The 21,729-nt window shown below is 34.0% G+C and overlaps 1 protein-coding gene across 3 annotated transcripts in view; it reads right to left on the reverse strand.

The window, feature by feature from the left end:
- The window catches only part of GRID2 (glutamate ionotropic receptor delta type subunit 2), a gene marked incomplete at its 3' end in the record, with an annotated part of 1,748,121 nt that overhangs the window by 465,955 nt on the left and 1,260,437 nt on the right, over positions 1–21,729 (reverse strand). For all 3 annotated transcript variants that reach the window (XM_084234293.1, XM_084234294.1, XM_084234292.1), the window contains one exon: positions 17,713–17,814. In XM_084234293.1, the coding sequence (XP_084090419.1) occupies positions 17,713–17,814 (102 nt within the window). The remainder of the gene's footprint in view (positions 1–17,712; positions 17,815–21,729) is intronic.

Raw genomic sequence — 21,729 nt, forward strand, 5'->3', positions numbered from 1 at the left:
GTAAGACTAAGTCAGGAAGACCGAGTATTTGAGTGGATGAATCTCAAGCATGGAAATGGAAACAAAAATTAAAAATTTTTCCCATAATAAAAGCCTGGTTCCAAATGACTTCCCAATGGAATTCTAAGCTACTCTGACTTCTCTTCAGGTTGCATAAATCTTTCACCTTTTACAATTGAGTTCTATCAAACCTCTAAAGAAGTCATGCCTGTCTTTCTCCAATTATTTCAAAAAATCCCAAGAAGCATGAAAGCTCCAGAAGACATTTTATAATGCTGAAATTACCTGGATGCCAAATCAAATGAAGACAGTGCCCAAAAAATAAATAAATAAATAAATATCCCTGATGAACAGTGATACAAGAATATTGATCAAAACACTAAAAAAAAAAAAAAGAAATTCAATAATATAGCTCACAAATTATACAGCTTGATCAAGAATGATTTATCCCAGGAATGCAATAATGGTTTAATAGACGTGACTCAATCAATCTAATACATCTTGTCAACAAAAAAAGGATAAAAATCATGGTATTATAAATAGATGCAAAGGACATATTTCATAAAGGATGCATTTCATAAGTTCCAGTACCTATTTATGATAAAAAAACTCTAAAAAATGGGAATAAAAAGAGCTTAATATAATAAAGGCCATACATTGCAAACCAAAAATCAATATAATACTTGTAGGTAAAACACTGAACATAGGATCAGAAACATGACATAGGATCAGAAACATGACAAGGATACTCAATATTGACAATTTTGTTTAACTTAGTAGAGCTTTTGGCAGGAGCTATCAGACAAAAAACAGGAAATAAAGGGAATCCAAGTCATGAAAGAAGATGTGAAGCATCACTATTTGCAGATTATATGATATTATATAGAATTTGTGAAGACTTCACTAAAAAGTTGTTAGAAACAATAGAAAAATATCACAAAGTGGCAGAGTAAAAGGTCCATCATTAAAAAGTCTAATGCATTTTACATAAAAACAATAAATGAAAAGAAAAAAATAAAATAATTTCATTTACAATTGCTTCAAAAATAATCAAATTAACCTAAAGAGTCATATTAACCTAACCAAAGAGGTGAAAAACCTATAAAACAAGAACTACCAAATGTTATAAAGTACACAGATGGTGATATAAGATGGAAAGACATCGTGTGCTCATGGATGTATAAGTCAAAGTAGTAAAAATGACTATCCCACTAAAGTTATATGTAAATTAAACACAATCCCAATTAAAATACAAACAATATATGAACAAAATATTGAAACTTACATGGAACCACGGTCAATGTCAAAAAGCTCAAGCAATCCTCAGAAAAAATGAGAGAATTGAGTCATCGCATTATTACTTTAAAGTATACTATAAAGCAATACAGACCCTGAATAAATAAAACAATCCTGACACACAAATAAATGGTGATATCATACTGTCATCCATCAAAGTATACTTCAAAGTTATGTTAATCAAAACACTATAGTATTAGCACGGAATAGACACACAGACCAAGAGCATAGAATTGAGAGTCTAGAAATAAATGCACAATTGTAGAGACAGTTAATTTATGACAAAAGAGCCAGGTACATACAGTGAAAAAAAGGAAGTCTCTTCAACAAATGATGTTGATACAAATAATGCAAAAGAGTAGTACTCAACCACTATTTGACACCATATACAAATATTAATTTAAAATGAATTAAAAAATGGATGTAAAACTGAAACCATAAAACTCATAGAAGCAATTATAGGCAAAACATTCCACAACAATGGCCTTAGAGATATATTTGGGAGTTCAAATACAATGGGAAGCAAAAGAAAAATAAAGAAACGGGGCATTGAGCTAAAAAATCTACAGCAAAAGAAAAATTAAAGCAAAGGACACCCTAAAAAAGGGAGTATTTGAACATCATACATTCAAAAATAGGCTGAAATCCAAAATATTAAAAAAAATCCTCATACAATTCAACAAAAAGAAAACAAATAACCCATGGTGAGGAAACATACATCTGAAGAGGTGTGAACCTAAAACCCTAAATCATATGCAGTGTTATAAACCATCACCTCAACAAAAATAATACAATTAAATAATTAAATAACTCATTTATGAAATATTTATGCATTTCTAGTCTGTGAATTCACATTTCAGCTTTCCAAGAGGAAAACATTGGGTTCATCAATGTTACCTCAGTACAAAAACAATCCTCAGCTATGTCTTTATGACAGCTATCATGTTAGGAATTGCTGTGATGAAAAAGAATAAGAAATTGTCAAGCCATTGTCATGCATCAATTCTCATGGTGATTTTATCCAGTCAGCATTGAACCGAATGCATATTTTATTGTTATAAATTGCATTGATTGCCTATGACATTTCTCGTCAAGTGTCTATTTATAAAAGTCACAATTTTTCTTTTTCTCTGATAAGACTGATATAATCAGAAGAGACAGAAAAAAATATGTATACAATACATAGCTCTGTCTACAGATTACACTGTTTCAACAATAAAAAATATAACCATTTTTATCTAGTCTTCAGGCTACATTAGGCTGATAACTACAGGGTTTTTAACTTGTTGATACTTATTATATAAATCATATAATGCTAAACTCATTTTTCACCACAAATTTCTAATTAAATTCTCTCTACAGGAACATTTTAAAAAGAACACCTTACGCCCAGTCTCTGGAATTTCCTGCATTTCAATTTTACTTCAGATGATATTTTAATTTACATTCAGCATACTTTAAATTCTTGACATATGTGTACTTTTGCATAAACACATTACACTGCTGGATATTTCTTCACTTTATCTGCGCCTTGCTAATTCCTGCTCATCTTACAAAATTAATTTGTGTCATCCTTTAAGCTTCTTCCACTTCACTACCAATGACTTAGGTGTTTCTTTTATGCTCTTCTTCCCTTAATATTCTATATATAAGAACAAATATATTATCTACCTCTGAATCTACAAGTATATCTTCATCTACATCTATACCTCTATAACATCACTTCCTGTATACCAAATTCTGTTAGAAGTCTTTTGTTCTTTGCATGTGTTAATTCCTTTAGTTCATAACACCCCTATAAATTATATAATATCATTATCTCCATTTAACAGATAAAGTAAAAATTAAAGAGAGTTTAAGTACTTGGCCCAAATTCATAGTTGGGAGACCTGGGGATTTAAACACAATCTGACCCCAGACTCAGTCTCTTTTTAATAGCTTAATTAAAATATAGCTCACATAACCTGTAATTCATCCATTCAAAGTATACAAGTAAACATTTTTTTTGTATTTTTACAAACATGCTAACTTTAATGCAATTCACTTAAAACATTATTATCCTCAAAAGAAATTTAGTTCTTGTTAGCCTTCATCTCCCAATCCCCTCTTTTCCTCCTGCTCTAGACCATTACTAATAGACTTTCTGTCTCTACACATTTGCTTATTCTTCACATTTCATATAAATGGAGTCATATATTATATGGTTCATTGTGATTGACTTCTTTCACTTAGCATAATGTTTCCAAGGTTCATTTACGTACTGTTATTAGTGCTTCATTTCATTTTACTGCCAAATAATATTCTACATTATGGGAAATCACATTTTATTATCCATCTATCAGTTGATAGACATTTTGATTGATTCCATTTTATTTTTTGCTATTATAAATGAAACTGATATATTTGTGTATAACTTTTTGTGTGGACATATGCTTTCATTTTTCTTGGAAATATATCTAGAGTGGAATTTCTGAGTCATATAGTAACTCTACTTAATATTTGACAAAATGCTAGACTGTTTACTGAAGCAGCTGTACTATTACATATTTGCTTCAGCAATGTATAGGGTTTTGATTTCACTACAACCATGGCAACACTTGTCATTTTCTAACCCCTTGATTATAGCCATCTTAGTTTGTATGAAGTAGTTGTTCACTGGTCTTCACTAGCATTTACATAACAAATGATGGAGACAATTTTTTCATGCTTTTATTGATCATTTATGTATCTACTTGAAAAATTATCTTCTTATTCTTTGCTCATTTTAAACATGTTTATTTTTTCTTCATGATTAACTTTCATTCAGTCATTATAATATACATATGATATATATATACCTAATCAAATATATGATTTATAAATATTTTCTTCCATTTGTTGGTTGTCTTCTCACTTTTTCAATGTGCCTCTGCTTTGAGGCATATACATCTTTATCTTATTTTAATTAGTTAATTATTTTTATTGAGATACTATTTATTTACAACACTGCATTTGTTTTTGGGATTCAGGTTCACACCTCTAGAAATGTATGTTATCACCATGGCAAACAACAAAACACCATAATCTTCCACCATTGTGCATTGAGTCATTCTACCCTCCCATTCTGGTAGTCTCATTGCTGCTCTCAGATTTCAAGGGTTGTTTTTGTTTGATTCCTTGCCTTTTTTTTTATATTCCACATATGAGTGAAATTATTTGGCATTGTTTTCTCCTAATTTATTTCACTTAGCATAATAATTTCCAGTTCCATCCTTGTGATTGCAAATGACAAGATTTCAACCCTTTTAATAGCTATGCAATCTTCCATTGTTTATATACATCAATTTTTTTCTCAATCCACTTATCTGTTTTGGGCACTTAGGTTGTTTCATAAGTTGGATATTGAAAAAATTGCTGCATGGAACCTAGTATTGCATATATCCCTTTGAATTGGTATTTTGAGTCATACACATTTTAAATTTTTATGAAATCCAATTTTTTTTAGATTTTTTAATGTGCTTTGGTGTCCTAAGAAACCACTGACAAAGTCAATGATTTATATCTATGTTCTACGATGTTACATTTAAGTCTATGATCCACTCAAAGTTACGTTTTACATATGTTTTGAATTAGGGGTCTAAATTCCTTCTTTTATATGTGTGTATTCTATTGTTTCTGCATGATTTTTAAGAGGACTATTGTTTCTCCACTCACTGATATTTGTTACCCTTGCTGAACATCAGTTAAACATAGATAGACTGATTAATTCTGGAATTTAAATTCTTTTTTTTCTTTGAAGATTTATTTATTTATTTATACAAGCACTGGGTACAGTCAGAAGTGCGGGAGGGTGAGAGAATTCACCAGAGCCAGAATGGGGAACAGAACAGGCAGACTGACGAAGTACACTACACTGCTGAGGGAAGCAGCGGCTGCGGCAAGAGAGGTCTGCACTCCATGTGTAACCCTTGATGGTGGCTGGGGATCAAACTGGTGCTGCAGAGACTGCAGGAAGCTTCACAGCCTAGCGCTCAACAGCTGCACTACCGGGGAGGCCCTGGAATTTAAATTCTATTCCACTGATATAAAAATGTATAAATATATATATAGTGTATAAATTCAATTCCACTGATATAACATGATTTAAAACCCATAAATTATTATGAGTAAATTTTGATATTTAGAAATTTGAATCTTTCAGCTTTGTTATTTTTCAGGATTTTTCATTGTTTCTTTTTTTTCAGGATTTGTTATTGCTCTTTTCTAGAATAATTTATATTCCTTTTGGGTTCTTCTGACTCTCTGGCATCTTTGAATCTTTGGTCAGCAGACCAAGTATGACCAAATAAAAAAGACAGTTATAATTTTGATATAGATTTTACTTAATCTACAGATACATTTGGAGAATATTATTTTATCGACTATTTTTGAGTCCTTCAATACATTACCACACGATCTCTTCATTTATTTAGTATTGTAGGTCTTTTGCTATTTTCATTCTTAATTATATTTTATATTTCCTGATCTATTTTAATACAAACACTTTATAATTTACTTTTTGGCATTTTTATTGCTAGTGTACAGAAACCATTTATTATCTCTAGACTGTGTGTGTTTATCAGTGTGGATGTGTGATAATGTGCACACTCTTTAGGGTTTTAATATGTAAGATCATGTCATATAAAAAACAGTTTTACTCTTTCAATTTTAATCTTGTTGCTTTTATTTGACTTACTTGACTAGTTGCCCTGGCTAGAATCTTTAGTATAAGTTTTAATAGAAGCAATGAGAATGACATCCATATTTCATTATTGAATTTAGGAGATTTAGAAGGAATTTTTAGTCTTTCAAAAGTAGCATGCTGTCGATTTTTTATAGATACTTTTTTTTTATCAAGCTAGGAAAATTTCCTTCTATTACTATATTTTTTTAAGATTTATTTATTTATTCATACAAGAAATGGGGTGTAAAAGGTGTGGAAGATGAGAAAATTTATCAGGGACAGAGTTGGGAGCAGAATAGGCAGATCTGCTGTAACACACTGCTGAGGGGAGCAGCGGGCGAGTCAGGAAAGGTCTGCTAAATCATGTGGGTCACCTTCCTGGCCAGGGATAGAACTCATGCTTTAGTGGCTGTGGACAGCTTCACAGGTTGTGTCTTAACCCCTTGCGCCACCAAGGAGGCCCCATTATTACTGTACTTTTGAGTACTATTATCATGAAAGAGATTTGGATTTCATTAATTTTTTTTTCTATAACTATATTGAAATAGTCATTTAGTTTTATTCCTTCATTAATATGTGACACTGATTTACTTATTGGACAAGACTTGTATTCCTGGAATAGAGTGACTTGGTCATGGTGAATAATTTTTTCTACATACTGCTGGATTTGGTTTGCTGGCATTTTGCTGAGAATGTGTTATGTCCATATTTATAATGTTTCACATTCAATGTAGTCCTTAAGCCTTTTTGTTTCAATAATTACTTTCTGCCTTTCTTTGTTTCCAACAATCTGAGGAACAAAATTGATTGCTATCAATGAAACAAATTTTAGAAGGGGTCGTTTTTAGGTTAGCTTTTAAAATGTACTCTTATCCCAGGAAGTGTAATTCTTAGCCATCTCTTTAGCTGGTTCATTCTAGTGAATTAGTTGACCCATGATTTAGCTTGTTGCACTCAATAGAAACCTTAATTTTGAACCTCCCCATACACTGTTTCAAATAATTGGAGCATGTTCATGTGTTCTTATGGACTGTCTCTCCCTTGGGCACAGTCTCTGTGCCAAGACTATGGGTAGTGAGTTGGGTGGCAGCCTCTGCTCTTCTTCGCTTACATCTATTGATTTGGCACCTCTGTGATGGTGATTGAAGCCCCAGTATTCCAAACCTGCCATACCTCAGGTAGAGTGTCCTACAGGTAGGGACAAAGAAGAAAGTAGGGGGGCCTCCCCGGTGGCGCAGCAGTTGATCGCTGGCTTGCAAAGCTGCCTGCAGCCTCTGCAGCGCTGGTTCGATCCCCGGCTGCTCCCTGGCCACCGGAGGAGGGTCCCGCATGGCGCGCAGACCTCTCCTGCCACCCTTCCCACCCCACCCCCCAGCAGTGTACTTCGGTCCTTCTGCCTGCTCTGTTCCCTGCTCTGGCTCTGGTGAATTCTCTCACCCTCCCGCGCTTCTGGCTGTACCCAATGATTGTATAAAGAAGGAAAGAAAGAAATAGTTAAAAAAAAAAAAAAAGTAGGAGTTCCAAAATCTTCACCATACTCACCATGAATTTAATCTCCTCAAATATAGTTGCAGAGTACAAGACAGTAGCCTATCCCTCTCGTGAAATAACCCTTGGTTGGAAACTTAGAGGGCAGGAAGTCTTATCTTTCATAAGAAACTTGTTGAGAGAGGAGACTTCATCAAGTAGGGCAAGGTTCAGTGGCCTTGGATATAGGAGGAATGGGAAGGAGCAGACTGAATTTCCAACACCAGAGTGAATTTTAATAGATTTTCTTGACAGTTATTTCATTTTCTATATCCCCTTAGGGAAATTTCCATAAGATACTGTAAATTTCGCTCTCTCTTTCTCATTACTTAGTGTTTTTGTTGTTTGTTTGATTACTGTCATTGTATTGCAGCTTTGCTTGTTCTGCTGTGGAGATGGTTCATGGAACTCCTCACCCTGCTATCTCAGAAGTGGAAATCCTCTAAGAACAGTGTTGTTAACTAGTGTTGCATGGTCAAGAGTTGCTTATCCAAAAGATCTTTCTGATAAATGCATTGTGAAGTTATTTATTTTTCATGTGAACATCACCGGGTACTTACAGGAACCTAGATGATATAGCCTACTGTAGGCTTAGGCTACATGTAGGGACTACCTCCATTTACCTGTCTCATCTTAAACAAAATGCCATTCTGCATCACAAGACTATACTGTATACTTCCAAAGTAGTACTTATTGCATGACGCTTACAATACTTGGTGACTTTCATTTTATTTTATACAGCATCTATCAGAAATTTCCTGAGTCAGAGATGTAATTCATGCCTGGAGCACTGAACCAAACTATATTAAAAACAAACAAACAAACAAACAAACAAACAAACAAACCAAAACAACAAAAAACAACACTCTTCATACAAGCTACCAAAGCTTGTCATCAATTCCCTTCTCATAGAAACCCTTATCTTGCTTACTCTCCCTGTCCTTAACTTTGCCTCTAGTTTTAAACACTGAGATCTCAGGATACCTTAAACCTTGATGGGCACTAAATGCTGATGTTCTCCAAGTAGCATGCATTTGGACAAAGTCCTTATTAGAAAAAATATTAAGGATAGTGACATTTCAGAGCAATTTTTTGAAATTCCTGAGGAATCACAATCCAAGAGGAGGAGAGTGGATTTTTTTTTTCCTTTTGGATTTTTGCTTCTCTTAGAAAACACGAACTACAAAATTCCACCTTCTTAAAAATTTCTTCCCTTTGTGCATTATCCAGATTTTGTCTAATTCTATGCTTCCTATAGATTGTGGAAAAATCAATTATAAAACAACAGTTCTCATGCATGTGAAAATACTATGGAATAAAGATAAAGTGACTGTATCTATAACCAAAGAATATTAAATGATTCTGTATCATTTTAACTTTTCATTTATCGTGGAATTGCTATTTCATAATATAAACAAACAATTCTTGATGTTTTAAATTAAACTGTCTTACTTCTTTACCTTATAACACATAATTACTTGAATACACTCTGAATAGGGTAAGCCATTTTCTAGTATCAACTATGTCAAAATATTTAATTATAAGGTAATCCTTTGCCATCTTTCTTGGAAATCTGAATTTAGTGGATAGGAATCAAATAATGAGGAACCCTAAAACTACTACTCAGGGACAATCTTGTGTCTATCCTTATTCTTTATTTTTTCCATGATCATATATAGAATTTTTTATTTCTTTTCCTTTTAATTTTATTTTACTTCTCTCTTCCTGTGCTCTCTCTCAGAAACACACACTCACACACACACACACACACATTTATATTACCAGATTTTTTTTCTTCCAGGCAGAAATATTTTTTAAATGTGGAAATAGCAACCATACAGAAGTACTCATTTTTCTATGCATCTGAAAATTATTAGAGAAATGCACAATTATACACTTCACTGCTTTCATTTATATAGAAATCAGATCATAATTTGAGGTTTTTCTGATTTTTTCCAGATTTTTGCTTCGAAGTCCTTACAATTACTATATAAAGTATCTATTCCATTTTGTCTGTTTGCTTAATCATGGTTCATAGACAACCTGATAAGCTGTATTTATATTGTTACAACTAAACTCTTTTGGAACTTTGTTGTTAGTTTTGGCCTTAGAAAGATTGCAAGTAATGTTACCCTCTTGGGCTTCCTTACCTCTTTTTTTGACTACTTAGAAACTGCTGGTTTCTTTTTTTACTTTCTCCTTTACAGCAGGGCTTCATGTAACTGAGATGATATATTTAGCCTTTAAGGTTTTTAGCTGCCTTTTTCCTGTCTCTAATGCTACATGTGTATACAGGTGACATGGAACAAGTTTAACATTACTTCCTTGATAGTGCTAATTTATTCTGTTAAGTATCTCTCACTATATTCAGATGACCTAATAATTCAGAATATTTTAATTTGTTCATTGAACAAATCTCTGCTAATCCATCCAAACCAGGCATTGCAATTAAAATGAAAAGTAACTTTTTCTTGGTGTATACTTATGGGGGGGGGGGCGATGAGTCTAACATTAATGAAATTATTAAACAAAACAGATACTTATGAAGAATTCTGAATCAGAAATACACACACACAGAGTGCAATAAGGAATTATACTGCTCTGTAAAACTGTAAAATTGGTTCTAATGTCACTGTTGAGATTAGATCATAAAAGGGACTATGCCATCTGTCCTTTCTGTTTATTTTTCTTTTTTCTCTCTGATTTATTTTCCCCACACTTTCCAAAATGTAATTAACTTTGAGCACTTCACACAATTTCTAATTTATGATAGAAAGTTGAGTTTTAATTAAATGATCTATGTGAAGTTCCTTGAAAACAGAGACTATATAGTGTTGCCATTTTGGAATTTAACACGATGTTTAGCTTATCATATATACTCAGTAAATAATGGTGTGATGGCTAATAGTTTAGCGTATACTATATGATATTATTTTACTTTCTTTGCTCCCAAGTAACATGGAATTTTCATAGGGTAATAAATTTTTCTGAAAATTTTCTAGGAAATAAGACTACTAATATTATGGTTTAGGAAGTGGAAACTACTCTTAAAATATTAACTCGATTGGCAGCTGCTTGCCATACTATTCATATGGTGAGTTGACTGGTGAAATTCACATTTATTTCAGCATGTAGTTTAGACTTAGCTATATGTGGTATTGGTTTAAGGTAAGTTGTCTTTGTATATTTTCTACTTCTATTTTTTTCTGACATAAGTGAACATATTAGTTTAGATAGTATTTTTTTAAATTGCTGTTACTATCCTATTTTTTAGAAATTTTGCTGTATTTCTAATATTATTTTTGTTTTTAGTTTGGAAATATTCTTTTTTTTTTTGTCTTGTTATTATGGCTCCTTGCCCAGTTTTGTTGAATTTAGCTTTCCAGGAATATCCATCAGCTTAATTTTGTAAAATTGCCATACATACATATTTTAATGTAAACTATTTTCATTGTAAGATGCACAGTTGTTTTTAATTACCACTAATAAGGACAAATAGTGCTACCAGTTATAATTGCAAGGTGGCATCAATGAAAAGATATTTCCTGAATTCAGAGACATTAAAATGTAAAAAATTGTATATTTTCCAAGTTATAAAATATTAAAAAAACCTAACGTTACAGCTTAATCAAAAATTTTCTAACCATATATTTACAAAAAGTTATCTAGATGATAATTTTAGACAAATAAATACTCTGTATATATTTAATGTTGAACAATGGCATTGAGTTTTTTTCAAAATTATTTTGAGAGATTTCAAAGTTGTTCCACTAGAATAAAACTCCCCAAAGTTGGTATTTTTGTCTGTTTTGTACTAACACTGAGCACCAAGGAGGCACTCATTAAATATTGCTCAAAGGAATTTAATAGTTAATTCATTACCAATATCATGTCTGTTGTAAGCAAACCAAATCAAGCAAATAAGAAATATTAATTAGTAAGCTCCTTCTAGAAACCAATTTTTGTTTTTCAAATACCTTGTACTTCACAAAATACACAATTCTTTCTTTTCACTTGTGACTAACATCTCTGAATTTTATTTTCATTAGCATAATGATGGTATTTACAGTGTTATTTAAGTGCCTTTTTGTGAATTATTATGAAATAATTGAATGGCATAATTGGTCATTTATGACTATTCATATTTGTGTGACTTAGAAAATTAAAAGGAAAGCAATCTTTATAAATGCCTTAAAGTAATACACATGGTCCACTTGGTAAAAAATAGTGATCAGTGGGTCAAATATATAAACAGAGTATTCCTTTCATAGGTCTTTATTGATTCTCATTATTTTTTATTGCTTTTTCTGAGATGTATTTCTGGGCTTTGATTATTATTGAGTCTATAATATAGTTGTTCAAATGTGATGTTGTTTAGAAAAATGCTTCTACTTAACTAATCCAGTAATATTCCCAACCCTCACATCTCAACAGTTATATCATTTTTAATTTAAATCTAACAAGAGTTCATTTTGATTCCAAAAATAGAATCTCAGAATGGCAGAGAACTTGGCCTCTGGAACCAGGAACTCTCAGCTGGAAACTTGTCTCTGACTCCTGTTATCTAAATGGACATGGAAATTTAATTAACTACTTTTGTGCACTCTTTTCATCCACATAATGAAATTAGTCCATCTCTTCTAAGGCTTTTATAAGGATTAAATTACACATGTAAAGGTCTTAGATATCCTATCAAAAAGAGATGTTGGTATTGGTTTTACCTTGTTTCCCTCCATATTTACTGTGTCCTTCATTGCCCTAAACTGTATCCTGGCAGAGTGATTTTCATGGTTGTTACTACTTGGACTAACTTGCCCTCTATGTCTAACTGAGTTCACCACTGGAAACAATTAAAATAGAGAGAAAGACAAGGAAAGCAGCACTGGGGTAACCCATTACTCTATTTTCTCACTGCTTACTTGTGGTTTGTAATTTTCTTTTTAATCTTCCTATATGTAAATATTATTGAATGGTATCTCTCCCTTGGCTCTAGGTATTGCCAGATTTGTTGACACTGTTCACTGTGCATGTTCCACCACTGTTCATGGGAGTAAAGATTTGTTGTGTATCTTAGGCCCTGGCATTTCAACACTCCTTACCGATATATTTCTTAAATATTTATTTATTTATGCATACAATAGCTGGAGTGCAAGCCAGGGATGTGGGGGTTGAGTTGGATTAACCAGAGACAGAGTGAGGAACAGAACAGGAAGATCTACTGAAATACACTGCTGAGGGGAACGACAGGTGAGACAGGAGAGGTGCCATGTGGGTTACTCCCTGGCCAGGGATTGAACTCTAGCTGCAGTGGCTACAGATAGCTTCATAGTGCTGAGTCTTAACCCGTTGTACCACCAGTGAGGCCCTCTCACTATATTTTTACCCCTACTAATAACTTCGATAATAAAGCCCTTCACTTAACTCTCTGATTTATTTGCCCTTGGAATCATAAACAATGTGTAGTTGAAATATTTTTTTTGCTTATTTGTTTGTTTTATTTTTAATATTGAAGTACCACTGGTTTATAATACTAATGTTTCAGTATATTTCAGATGTACATGATTTTATTTTGACATCTGTAATATTATATTATGATCACCACCAAAAGTCTTTTTTCCATCCCTTTGCACTTTTACCAACTCTTATACTCCTTCTCTAATTAACAAGTAAGCAGAAGATATGAAAAGATATTTATCAAAAGAAGACACACAGGGCCTCCCCAGTGGCGCAGCGGTTGAGCGCTGGGTTGTGAAGCTGCCTGCAGCGCCAGTTCGATCCCCGGCTGCTCCCCGGCCGCTCCTCGGCCACCGAAGGAGGGTCCCACATGGCGCACAGACCTCTCCTGCCTCCCGCTGCTCCCCTCAGCAGTGTTCTTTGGTCCATCTGCCTGCTCTGCTCCCTGCTCTGGCTCTGGTGAATTCTCTCACTCTCCCACACTTCTGACTGTACCTAGTGCTTGTATGTATGTATGTATAAATCAATCAATCAATCAATAAATCTTCAAAAAAAAAAAAAAAGAAGACACACAGATGGCCAACAGGCACATGAGAAGATGATCATCTTCACTTATTATTAGGGATATGCAAATCAAAAACACAATGAGTTATCACCTCACATCTATGAGAATGATTATTATCAGTAAGTCAGGAAGCAAATCTTGAGAGTGTGGAATAAAGGGAACCATTACACACTGGTGGTGGAAATGAAAATTGGTGCAGCCACTATGGAGAACAGTATGGAGATTCTTCAAAACATTGAAAGGAGAAAACCATGTAATCCAGCAATTTCACTTCTGGGTATTTATCCAATGAGAATAGTTACACTAACATAAAGGCTGCATTCATCCATGTGTTCATTGCAGTATTGCTAACAATAACAAAGATGTGGAAGCAACTTATATGTCCATCAATTATTCGGTCACCAAAAAGGAGATCTGACCACAGGTGATGTATGAATGGATTCTGAAGTCACTGTGCTAAGTTAATTAAGTCAGACAAAGACAAATACCATAAAATATCACTCAGATGTAGAATCTGGAAAATAACAAAATAAAACAACAACAATAAATTGAAACAGGGCCTCCCTGGTGGAACAGGAGTTTAAGTCTCAGTGTTATCAAGTTATCGCCAGCCATTGCAGCAGGAGGTCAAGCCCCTGAGGGCCAGGGAGCTACCCATATGGCACAGCAGACCTCTCCTGTCTTGCTCACTGCTCCCCTCAGTGGATTTCAGTAGATCTGCTGCTCTGTTCACCACTCTGTCTTTAGTTAATCCTCTCACCCCCACACCTATGGCCTGCAACCTAGTTCTTGTATGCATAAACAAATAAAAATAAATCTTAAAAAAAATAAATTGAAGTCAGACACAGAGAACAGAATGATGGTTCCTAAAGAAGGGAAGATGGAAGAGTAAGCACAAATGGGCAAAGGGGGGTCAAAAGACATATACTTCCTGTTATAAAATAAATAATGGGGATGCAATGTAAAACATGGTGACTATAGTTAATAATACTGTATTTTAAATTTGAAAATTGTTAAGACTAGAGATCTTAAAATATATGATTATAAGAAAAATACTTGTGATAATACTTGTGGTGATGGATGTTAATTAGACTTATTTTGGTTATCATTTTACTATATATATAAATAATCAAAATGCTTATATAGTATATTTTACATGGATATAAGTTATATTATAATTATATCTCAATAAAAACCTTATGAACATTAAATCAGTGAAGTCTCAATTAACCTTTGTTTTAAACTGATCAAGTAAATTTCCTAAGAAGGGAAAGGGTGGGGAGAGGAGTATGGGACTAGCAAAAAATTGCAGCTAGAATGGAATAAACCCTGGGGTACCTTTTCTCAGAGACCTTATACATGGAACTTCCTTTTTCTCTTCTCTGAATTGTTGGAAGTAAGTAGTTAGAATACAGGGTCATGGTGTTTAAGTGATCAAATAAAGTCCCATTTAGATTAAATATGAGTTTCAGGGTTTATAGGTCATCAACATTTTGAAATTGCTAGGTGGATTGAAAGGGGAGTGATTCTCATGTTAGGACAGAAGAAGACTGGAAGGGCATACAAGAACTAGATCTGAAAAAGTACTTGCAAGATATTAAAAAAGACACTGGCTGGTTTCCACTCAAATAAGAATTATAGGAAGATTCAGGAAAGCTATCTAATTTTCAAACATAATGACTATATATTGTGGGAGTGTAAAACTTTTTACTCAACTGGCTTCTCAACTGACAAATCCATATTGCATCACAGAAGATTTAGCGGAAACACTGTTAACCCAATACACCATGAACCAAACCATGTTTAGGATCTATGAAGTCCTATGTTTGTAGGAAACTGACTACTGAGTCATGAATATGACTGTGGAGCATGCAGGCACTAACACTGTGTGAAGTCGTGCCATTTCATAAACAAAATAGCAATTATTTCATTCATCCTGGAAATTAATAATTGGCCCTATAAAGCTTTTTCAATATAAGGCATTTTCAACTTATTCAGAGTAAATCATTTCCAAATCAAGTAAAACACTATAGATACCTCAATTTTCACATTTATCACAGTAAGAATAGAGATGCTATAATGCAATGTTAAGAGGGAAACTTAGTAGATTGGGAGTCAGACTTCCTGTACATGAATGTTAACTCCATCTGTCACTTATTATCTATATAATCTTCTTCAATTGTTTTTCATCCTCTGGTCATCTTAGTTTCCTCTCTCACATTTTTGGGATCAGATTAGTATCTATTTCATGAAAATACAGTGAGGACTATATGAGATTAACTGCAGATTCCCTGGCTGCTTCATTGCATGTGCATTCTCTAATAAGAGTCTATGCATGCATTGACATTTGATCGACTATAAAATGAACTGTAGAGAGGTGTACATATACCTATGTATACATATACCTATGTAGGCATATTTATATATATATACCTATACATGTGCATTTTACTATGTATTATACATAAAAATCTCTGAAGTATATCATATAATTAGTTTTAAATATTTTATTAATGACTAAAGAAGGTTAAGTTGCCTTAGAAATATGAATCTTATGGACAAAATGAATGTACATGGATTTCTTTTATTACAATTGTTACCTAAGGGTCCAAGTTAATCACTAGAGAAGAAACTATTACATTACCATATTTTAAATATTTGCTATTTTTAATATTAGCTCATCAATGCAAATTCATATCTAAATCCTTGGGGATATAAGGAATCACCTTCATATATAAGTTGTGAAGTATTTTTAATATTATTATTTCCCAAAAAGTGAAAATCTTATTGAAACAATATCTAGAAATAATCATTTGAGTTTCATTTTGTAGAATATCACAGATCCTTCTCTTAGACATGAAATAATGTTGTATATTTAATTTGTATTAAACAATGTACAAAGGGCAGTCCCTGCTATTATGACCTTTGATAAATATCTAATTACCACACAAACATGTCCAAACAGACTGCTGCTTCATTTTATTATTAATTATGCATTTTAACCCATACAAAAGCTTTTTTTAAATTTTTTTTTATTAAGGCATGTTTTATTTATTTATTTGTTTGTTTGTTTGTTTGTTTATACATGCACTGGGTACATTCAGAAGCGTGGGAGGGTGAGAGAATTCACCAGAGCCAGAGTGGGGAGCAGAGCAGGCAGAAGGACCGAAGTACACTGCTGAGGGGAGCAGCGGGCAGCAGGAGAGGTCTGCGCGCCATGTGGGACCCTCCTCTGGTGGCAGGGGAGCAGCCGGGGATCAAACCGGTGCTGCAGAGGCCGCGGGCAGCTTCGCAACCCAGTACTCAACCGCTGAGGCCCGATACATACAAAAGCTTTTTATGTTTTTATGCTTCACGGGTTTTAGGCAATACTTATTTGACTATTTGTTAAGAATATTCCTATTTAATTCCTATTTTATGTTATGAGATAAATAATAATAATATACAATAACAATAGTAGTTTCATTTATTGATTTTCCAAAAAGTAAGTGAAATTGTAATCACTTTTCCCATGTATAATCCCACTAAATATTCAAAGAACACTAGTTAGTAAGCTCCATAAAGAAGGAATAATATCTTTCTATTTTATTCATCAGTACTCCTCATCAATGTGATTGAATACAATAAAATCTATGAATATTTGTTAAGTAATAGTTGATCTTTTCTTTGAAAGGTCTATAGTAGAAAGATATTATCTTAGTTTGCAAAAGTTTTTGTAATACTTATTGCATTACATTTTATCAAACCTATCCTCATTTGGCATTTATTTCTTCTCTAGTGGTGAACACAAACAGTCACTTCGGTAATAAGAGCAATATATGTATATTGACTTTTTCTTTGAGATTTATATTTCTAAGTCAATTTAATCTCATTTAAGAGAAAAAACCTTCATCATGTGTAGAAAACTGTAAAAGAGTAGAAATTGGACCTAACATGCCCAAGTTACTGATACAAGCACTGTAATTAAAAAATAAAACTTGCAAGAATCAGATTCTGATCCACAAAAATTGAAAGCTTGAAAATATGACCATTAGATATATATTAGTATGCATGCTCAAGATTTTTTAGATGTGCCCTTTAGATTAAGGCATCTGTTAATAAATCATAAAGAAATTAAGTGTAAATAACCTGTAGAAGCCAAAAACCACAAGACTCAGGTCAAACTTACCAGAACAGTCACTACACGTAGAACTACTCCACGCATGTTATTCTCCAGTTTCTTGTCAGTCAGTGACCCATTCAACCCTGTTACAGGATTCCAGCACCCAAGCTGAAAAATAAAATAGCTTGATTACTTATCTGCCTGGAGAACAGTACAGTCATCTAAGTATAGACCATTCAGAGAACTGTGTGATAGTCCTTGGAGTAACTAGTATAGGAAGGGTCCTTCACAGGTTTTCCCTTTTCAGAGCAAATAAGGTAATCAAAAATGCCATTTTCTGCCCTTAAATATCATCACATGGATTATGACAGTACCCAATATGCTTCAGGAGATTTATAAGGACATTTGGCTTAATGAGGAGATATAAATACACCAATAGCTCATTTCCAGTGATACACTAATTGGAAAAATAATAGCATATATAATTCTAGCATGATGTCTATTCTAATTTAGCAATCACTGCACAAGTAGATTTTCTTACAGAGTCAATGGTTTTAATTAGGTCTTACACTGCTTTTATTGGGAAAAAAACTAAGATTTTTAATGTGGGTAGTTACTGCTTTTGAGGAAAAATTCATGTGTATGACTTTGTTGATCTCAATAGTCACATACATAAACTATATAATTTGCCCTTTTTTTGTCAGAGCTATCAATTTGTTTGAAAGATTTTGACATCAGTTTTTCCCTTTATCTTGCAGTGATTCAATTATCTTTATTCTCCAAAATTTTTGTTTAAATATACACACTTATACAGTTCTGTTCTCTTGTAATATCCAAATCTAAGGGCTACCAGTTTTTAAATTACTCCCTATAAACTGGAAAGATGATAAAAATGATGATGTTCGACTCAGAAATAAGGAGAAAGGAGATGCAGTGACTTGATTTAGCAGATAACTGCTCAAGGAAAAAAGCCTCAGCACAAGGATAATGTAACAGGTATCATGGGAAGAAACATCATGTTATTAATCCTGAGGTCAAATCTGTGACCTTTCACTTTTGGAAACTTAGATAAATTTGCACACTTTCAAAATGTAACACATTAGTCATATTAGGAGAGTTGTTTCATTAGCTGAATCGTTTATGGGGGCTCCTGGTTATTTGTGCAGCTTCTTCCTAAAGAATGATTTATTTTCTTGTATTATTACACATTGCTTTAGACTTTTCAAAGTCATTAACATATTGGCAAGTCTCCCTCAAAATAAACATTTTTGTTACCTCCTGTTAAAGTTCAAGTTTCTTTTTGCACTCCCCAAAAGAAACTTAATTGAGATAACTAAATCTTACATAATATATCTTAAAAGAAGATATCTCACAGCATAAACAAAAGTCCAGCACTTTCCATGCTAAAATCATTTGGAAAATACTGCTAATTGTTGGCTTCAGCTGTAAAAGCAAAGCACATTAAATTCATAGAAGGGTATGTCATTTTTAGTTACATAAAAGTCTAATTAGAACTTAGATCCAATTAACAAATCCAAATGTGTTGAAAGTCTAATTATCAGAGATATTGTAGGCCTCATGACAAATTTAAAACTTTATAAGACTTCTTTGAGGTTTTGTTCTCTTCTGAGGTCATCCAAAGTCTATCCTCAATTACATTCCTTGATAGGCACTTTTTCTAATTACTTCTACAAGAAGATTTTTAGTCCCTAAAGCAAATATTAATGGAAAAATGATCCGTAACATTAGGAGTTAAATTTCCAAGGTACTATCCAACTTTTCCATTATGTTACTGATTTCTAATGAGTAGCTTTTAGGATATCATCTTGTTCATGATAAAGATATTTAAATTGCAAAAATAAACCAGGGATTTCTTTTTTGTCTCCCTTGGAATTGTTATTTAAGTTTGCCTAGATAAATGACATCTATCTAATAATACCAATTTTTGCTGTGCTAACTAGTCATAATATTAATTACAAGAAAAACATCACAACCTAAAGAGCAGTTTCTGTACTGTATAAACATTTAAAATATATAATTTTCAGGCCTCCCCTAGTGGTGCAGAGGTTGAGCACTGGGCTGCAAAGCTGCCCGCAGCCTCTGCACCAACGGTTTGATCCCTGGTCACCAGCAGGGTTCCCACATGGCGCAACAGACCTCTCCTGCCAAGCCCGCTGCTCCCCTCAGCAGTGTATTTTGTCAGTCTGCCTGTTCTGTTCCCCGCTCTGGCTCTGATGAATTCTCTCACCCACCTGTTCCTCTGACTGTACCCAGTGCTTGTATAAATAAATAAATATTTTAAAAAAAAAGTAGCTTTGCAGTACATTCCACCCTCATGCAGGCATAAATAAATAAATAATAAATAAATAAATAAACAAGTAAATATACAATTTTCAGTTTCTTAAGTTTTATCTCCTTTATAACTGGAGTTGATAGTTAAAAATTTCTTTTAATTTTTAAAATATTTTTATTTATTTGTTTATTTTTTAAGATTTATTTATACATTTACACAAGATCTGGGGTACAGGCCAGATGCACTGGAGGGTGAGTAGATTCCTCAGAGTCAGCGTGGGGAACAGAACAGGCAGATTGACGAAATACACTGCTGAGGGGAGCAGCGGGCAAGACAGGAGAGGTCTGCCGCACAATGTGGGACCCTTGCTGGCTGGCTGGGATCAAACCAGTGCTGCAGAGGCTGCAGAAGCTGCAGGCGCTCAACTGCCTGCACCACCAGGGGAGGCCCAGAAGATTTTTATTTATTTATGCATATAAGAACTGGGATGTAAGCCAGAAGTGGGGGGGGGGCAGTGAGAGGATTCACCAGAAAGAGTGGGGAGCAGAACAGGCAGACTAACTAAATTATATTTCTGAGGGGAGCAGGAAGCAAGACAGGAGAGGTCTATGCCATTTGGGTAGATACCTGGTCAGCCAGGGATGGAACTTGTGCTGCAGTGGCTGGCAGTAGCTTGATAGCACTGTGTTTAACTCCTGCACCACCAGGGAGAACCTAGTTTAAAAATTCTAAAACATTTCAGTGTTTGCAATTTCTAAATAACATCTATCAAAAAGCATCTGGAGAAAATGAACTAGGTAGAATAAATCTTGTCTTCAGACCAAGGCAGTAACTTTAAACATTACTTGTACCATATATGATGTTTCTTCACATTTTAATTTTTTTCAGGTTCTTTTACACACATATTATGGCATAGTTCCCTCTAAATTTGATGAGTCTTTTCATTTTTCTGTGTCCACAAAAATAGAACCAATAATCATAAAGTAAGTATAGAACCACAAAATATTCCACCTGGTGGTGCAGGTGGTTGAGCGCAACACTGTGAAGCTGTTGGCAGCCTCTGCAGTGCCGGTTAGATCCCCACTAGCCTTGGAGCAACCCACATGGTGAGCAGACATCTCCTGCCGCACCCACTGATCCCCTCAGCAGCGTATTTCATCAGTCGGCCTGTTCTGTTCCCTCTCTCACCCTCCCGCACATCTGTCCTATACCCCGGTTCCTGTATAAATAAAATAAATCTTAAAAAAAAAAAAAGTAAATACGTGCAGAAAAATAAAGCAGAATAGAAAACCCAGAAATAAACTCATACATATATGGCCGCTTAGTTTATGACAATGGAGTCCAGGATATACAATGAGGAAAGGATAATCTTTTAAATAAATAGTATTGTGAAAACTAGGTTGCCACATATAAAAGAATTAAAATGAAAATGTGTATACCATACTATAGAATAAATCAAGAAATGAACAGAAGAACTAAAAAGTTAACTCAAACTGGATTAATTACTTATTTTTTATTTTTTTTATAATTTTTTTTTATAGAGGCATGTTTTTATTTATTTATTTGTTTGTTTGTTTTGTTTGTTTATACATGCACTGGGTACAGTCAGAAGCGCGGGAGGGTGAGAGAATTCACCAAAGCCAGCGCGGGAGGCAGAGCAGGCAGAAGGACCGAAGTACACTGCTGAGGGGAGCAGCGGGCCGCAGGAGAGGTCTGTGCGCCATGTGGGACCCTCCTCCAGTGGCCGGGGAGCAGCTGGGGATTGAACTGGCGCCGCAGAGGCCGCGGGC

This window comes from Talpa europaea, assembly GCF_964194135.1.
Source record: "Talpa europaea genome assembly, chromosome: 5".
NCBI lineage: Eukaryota > Metazoa > Chordata > Mammalia > Eulipotyphla > Talpidae > Talpa > Talpa europaea.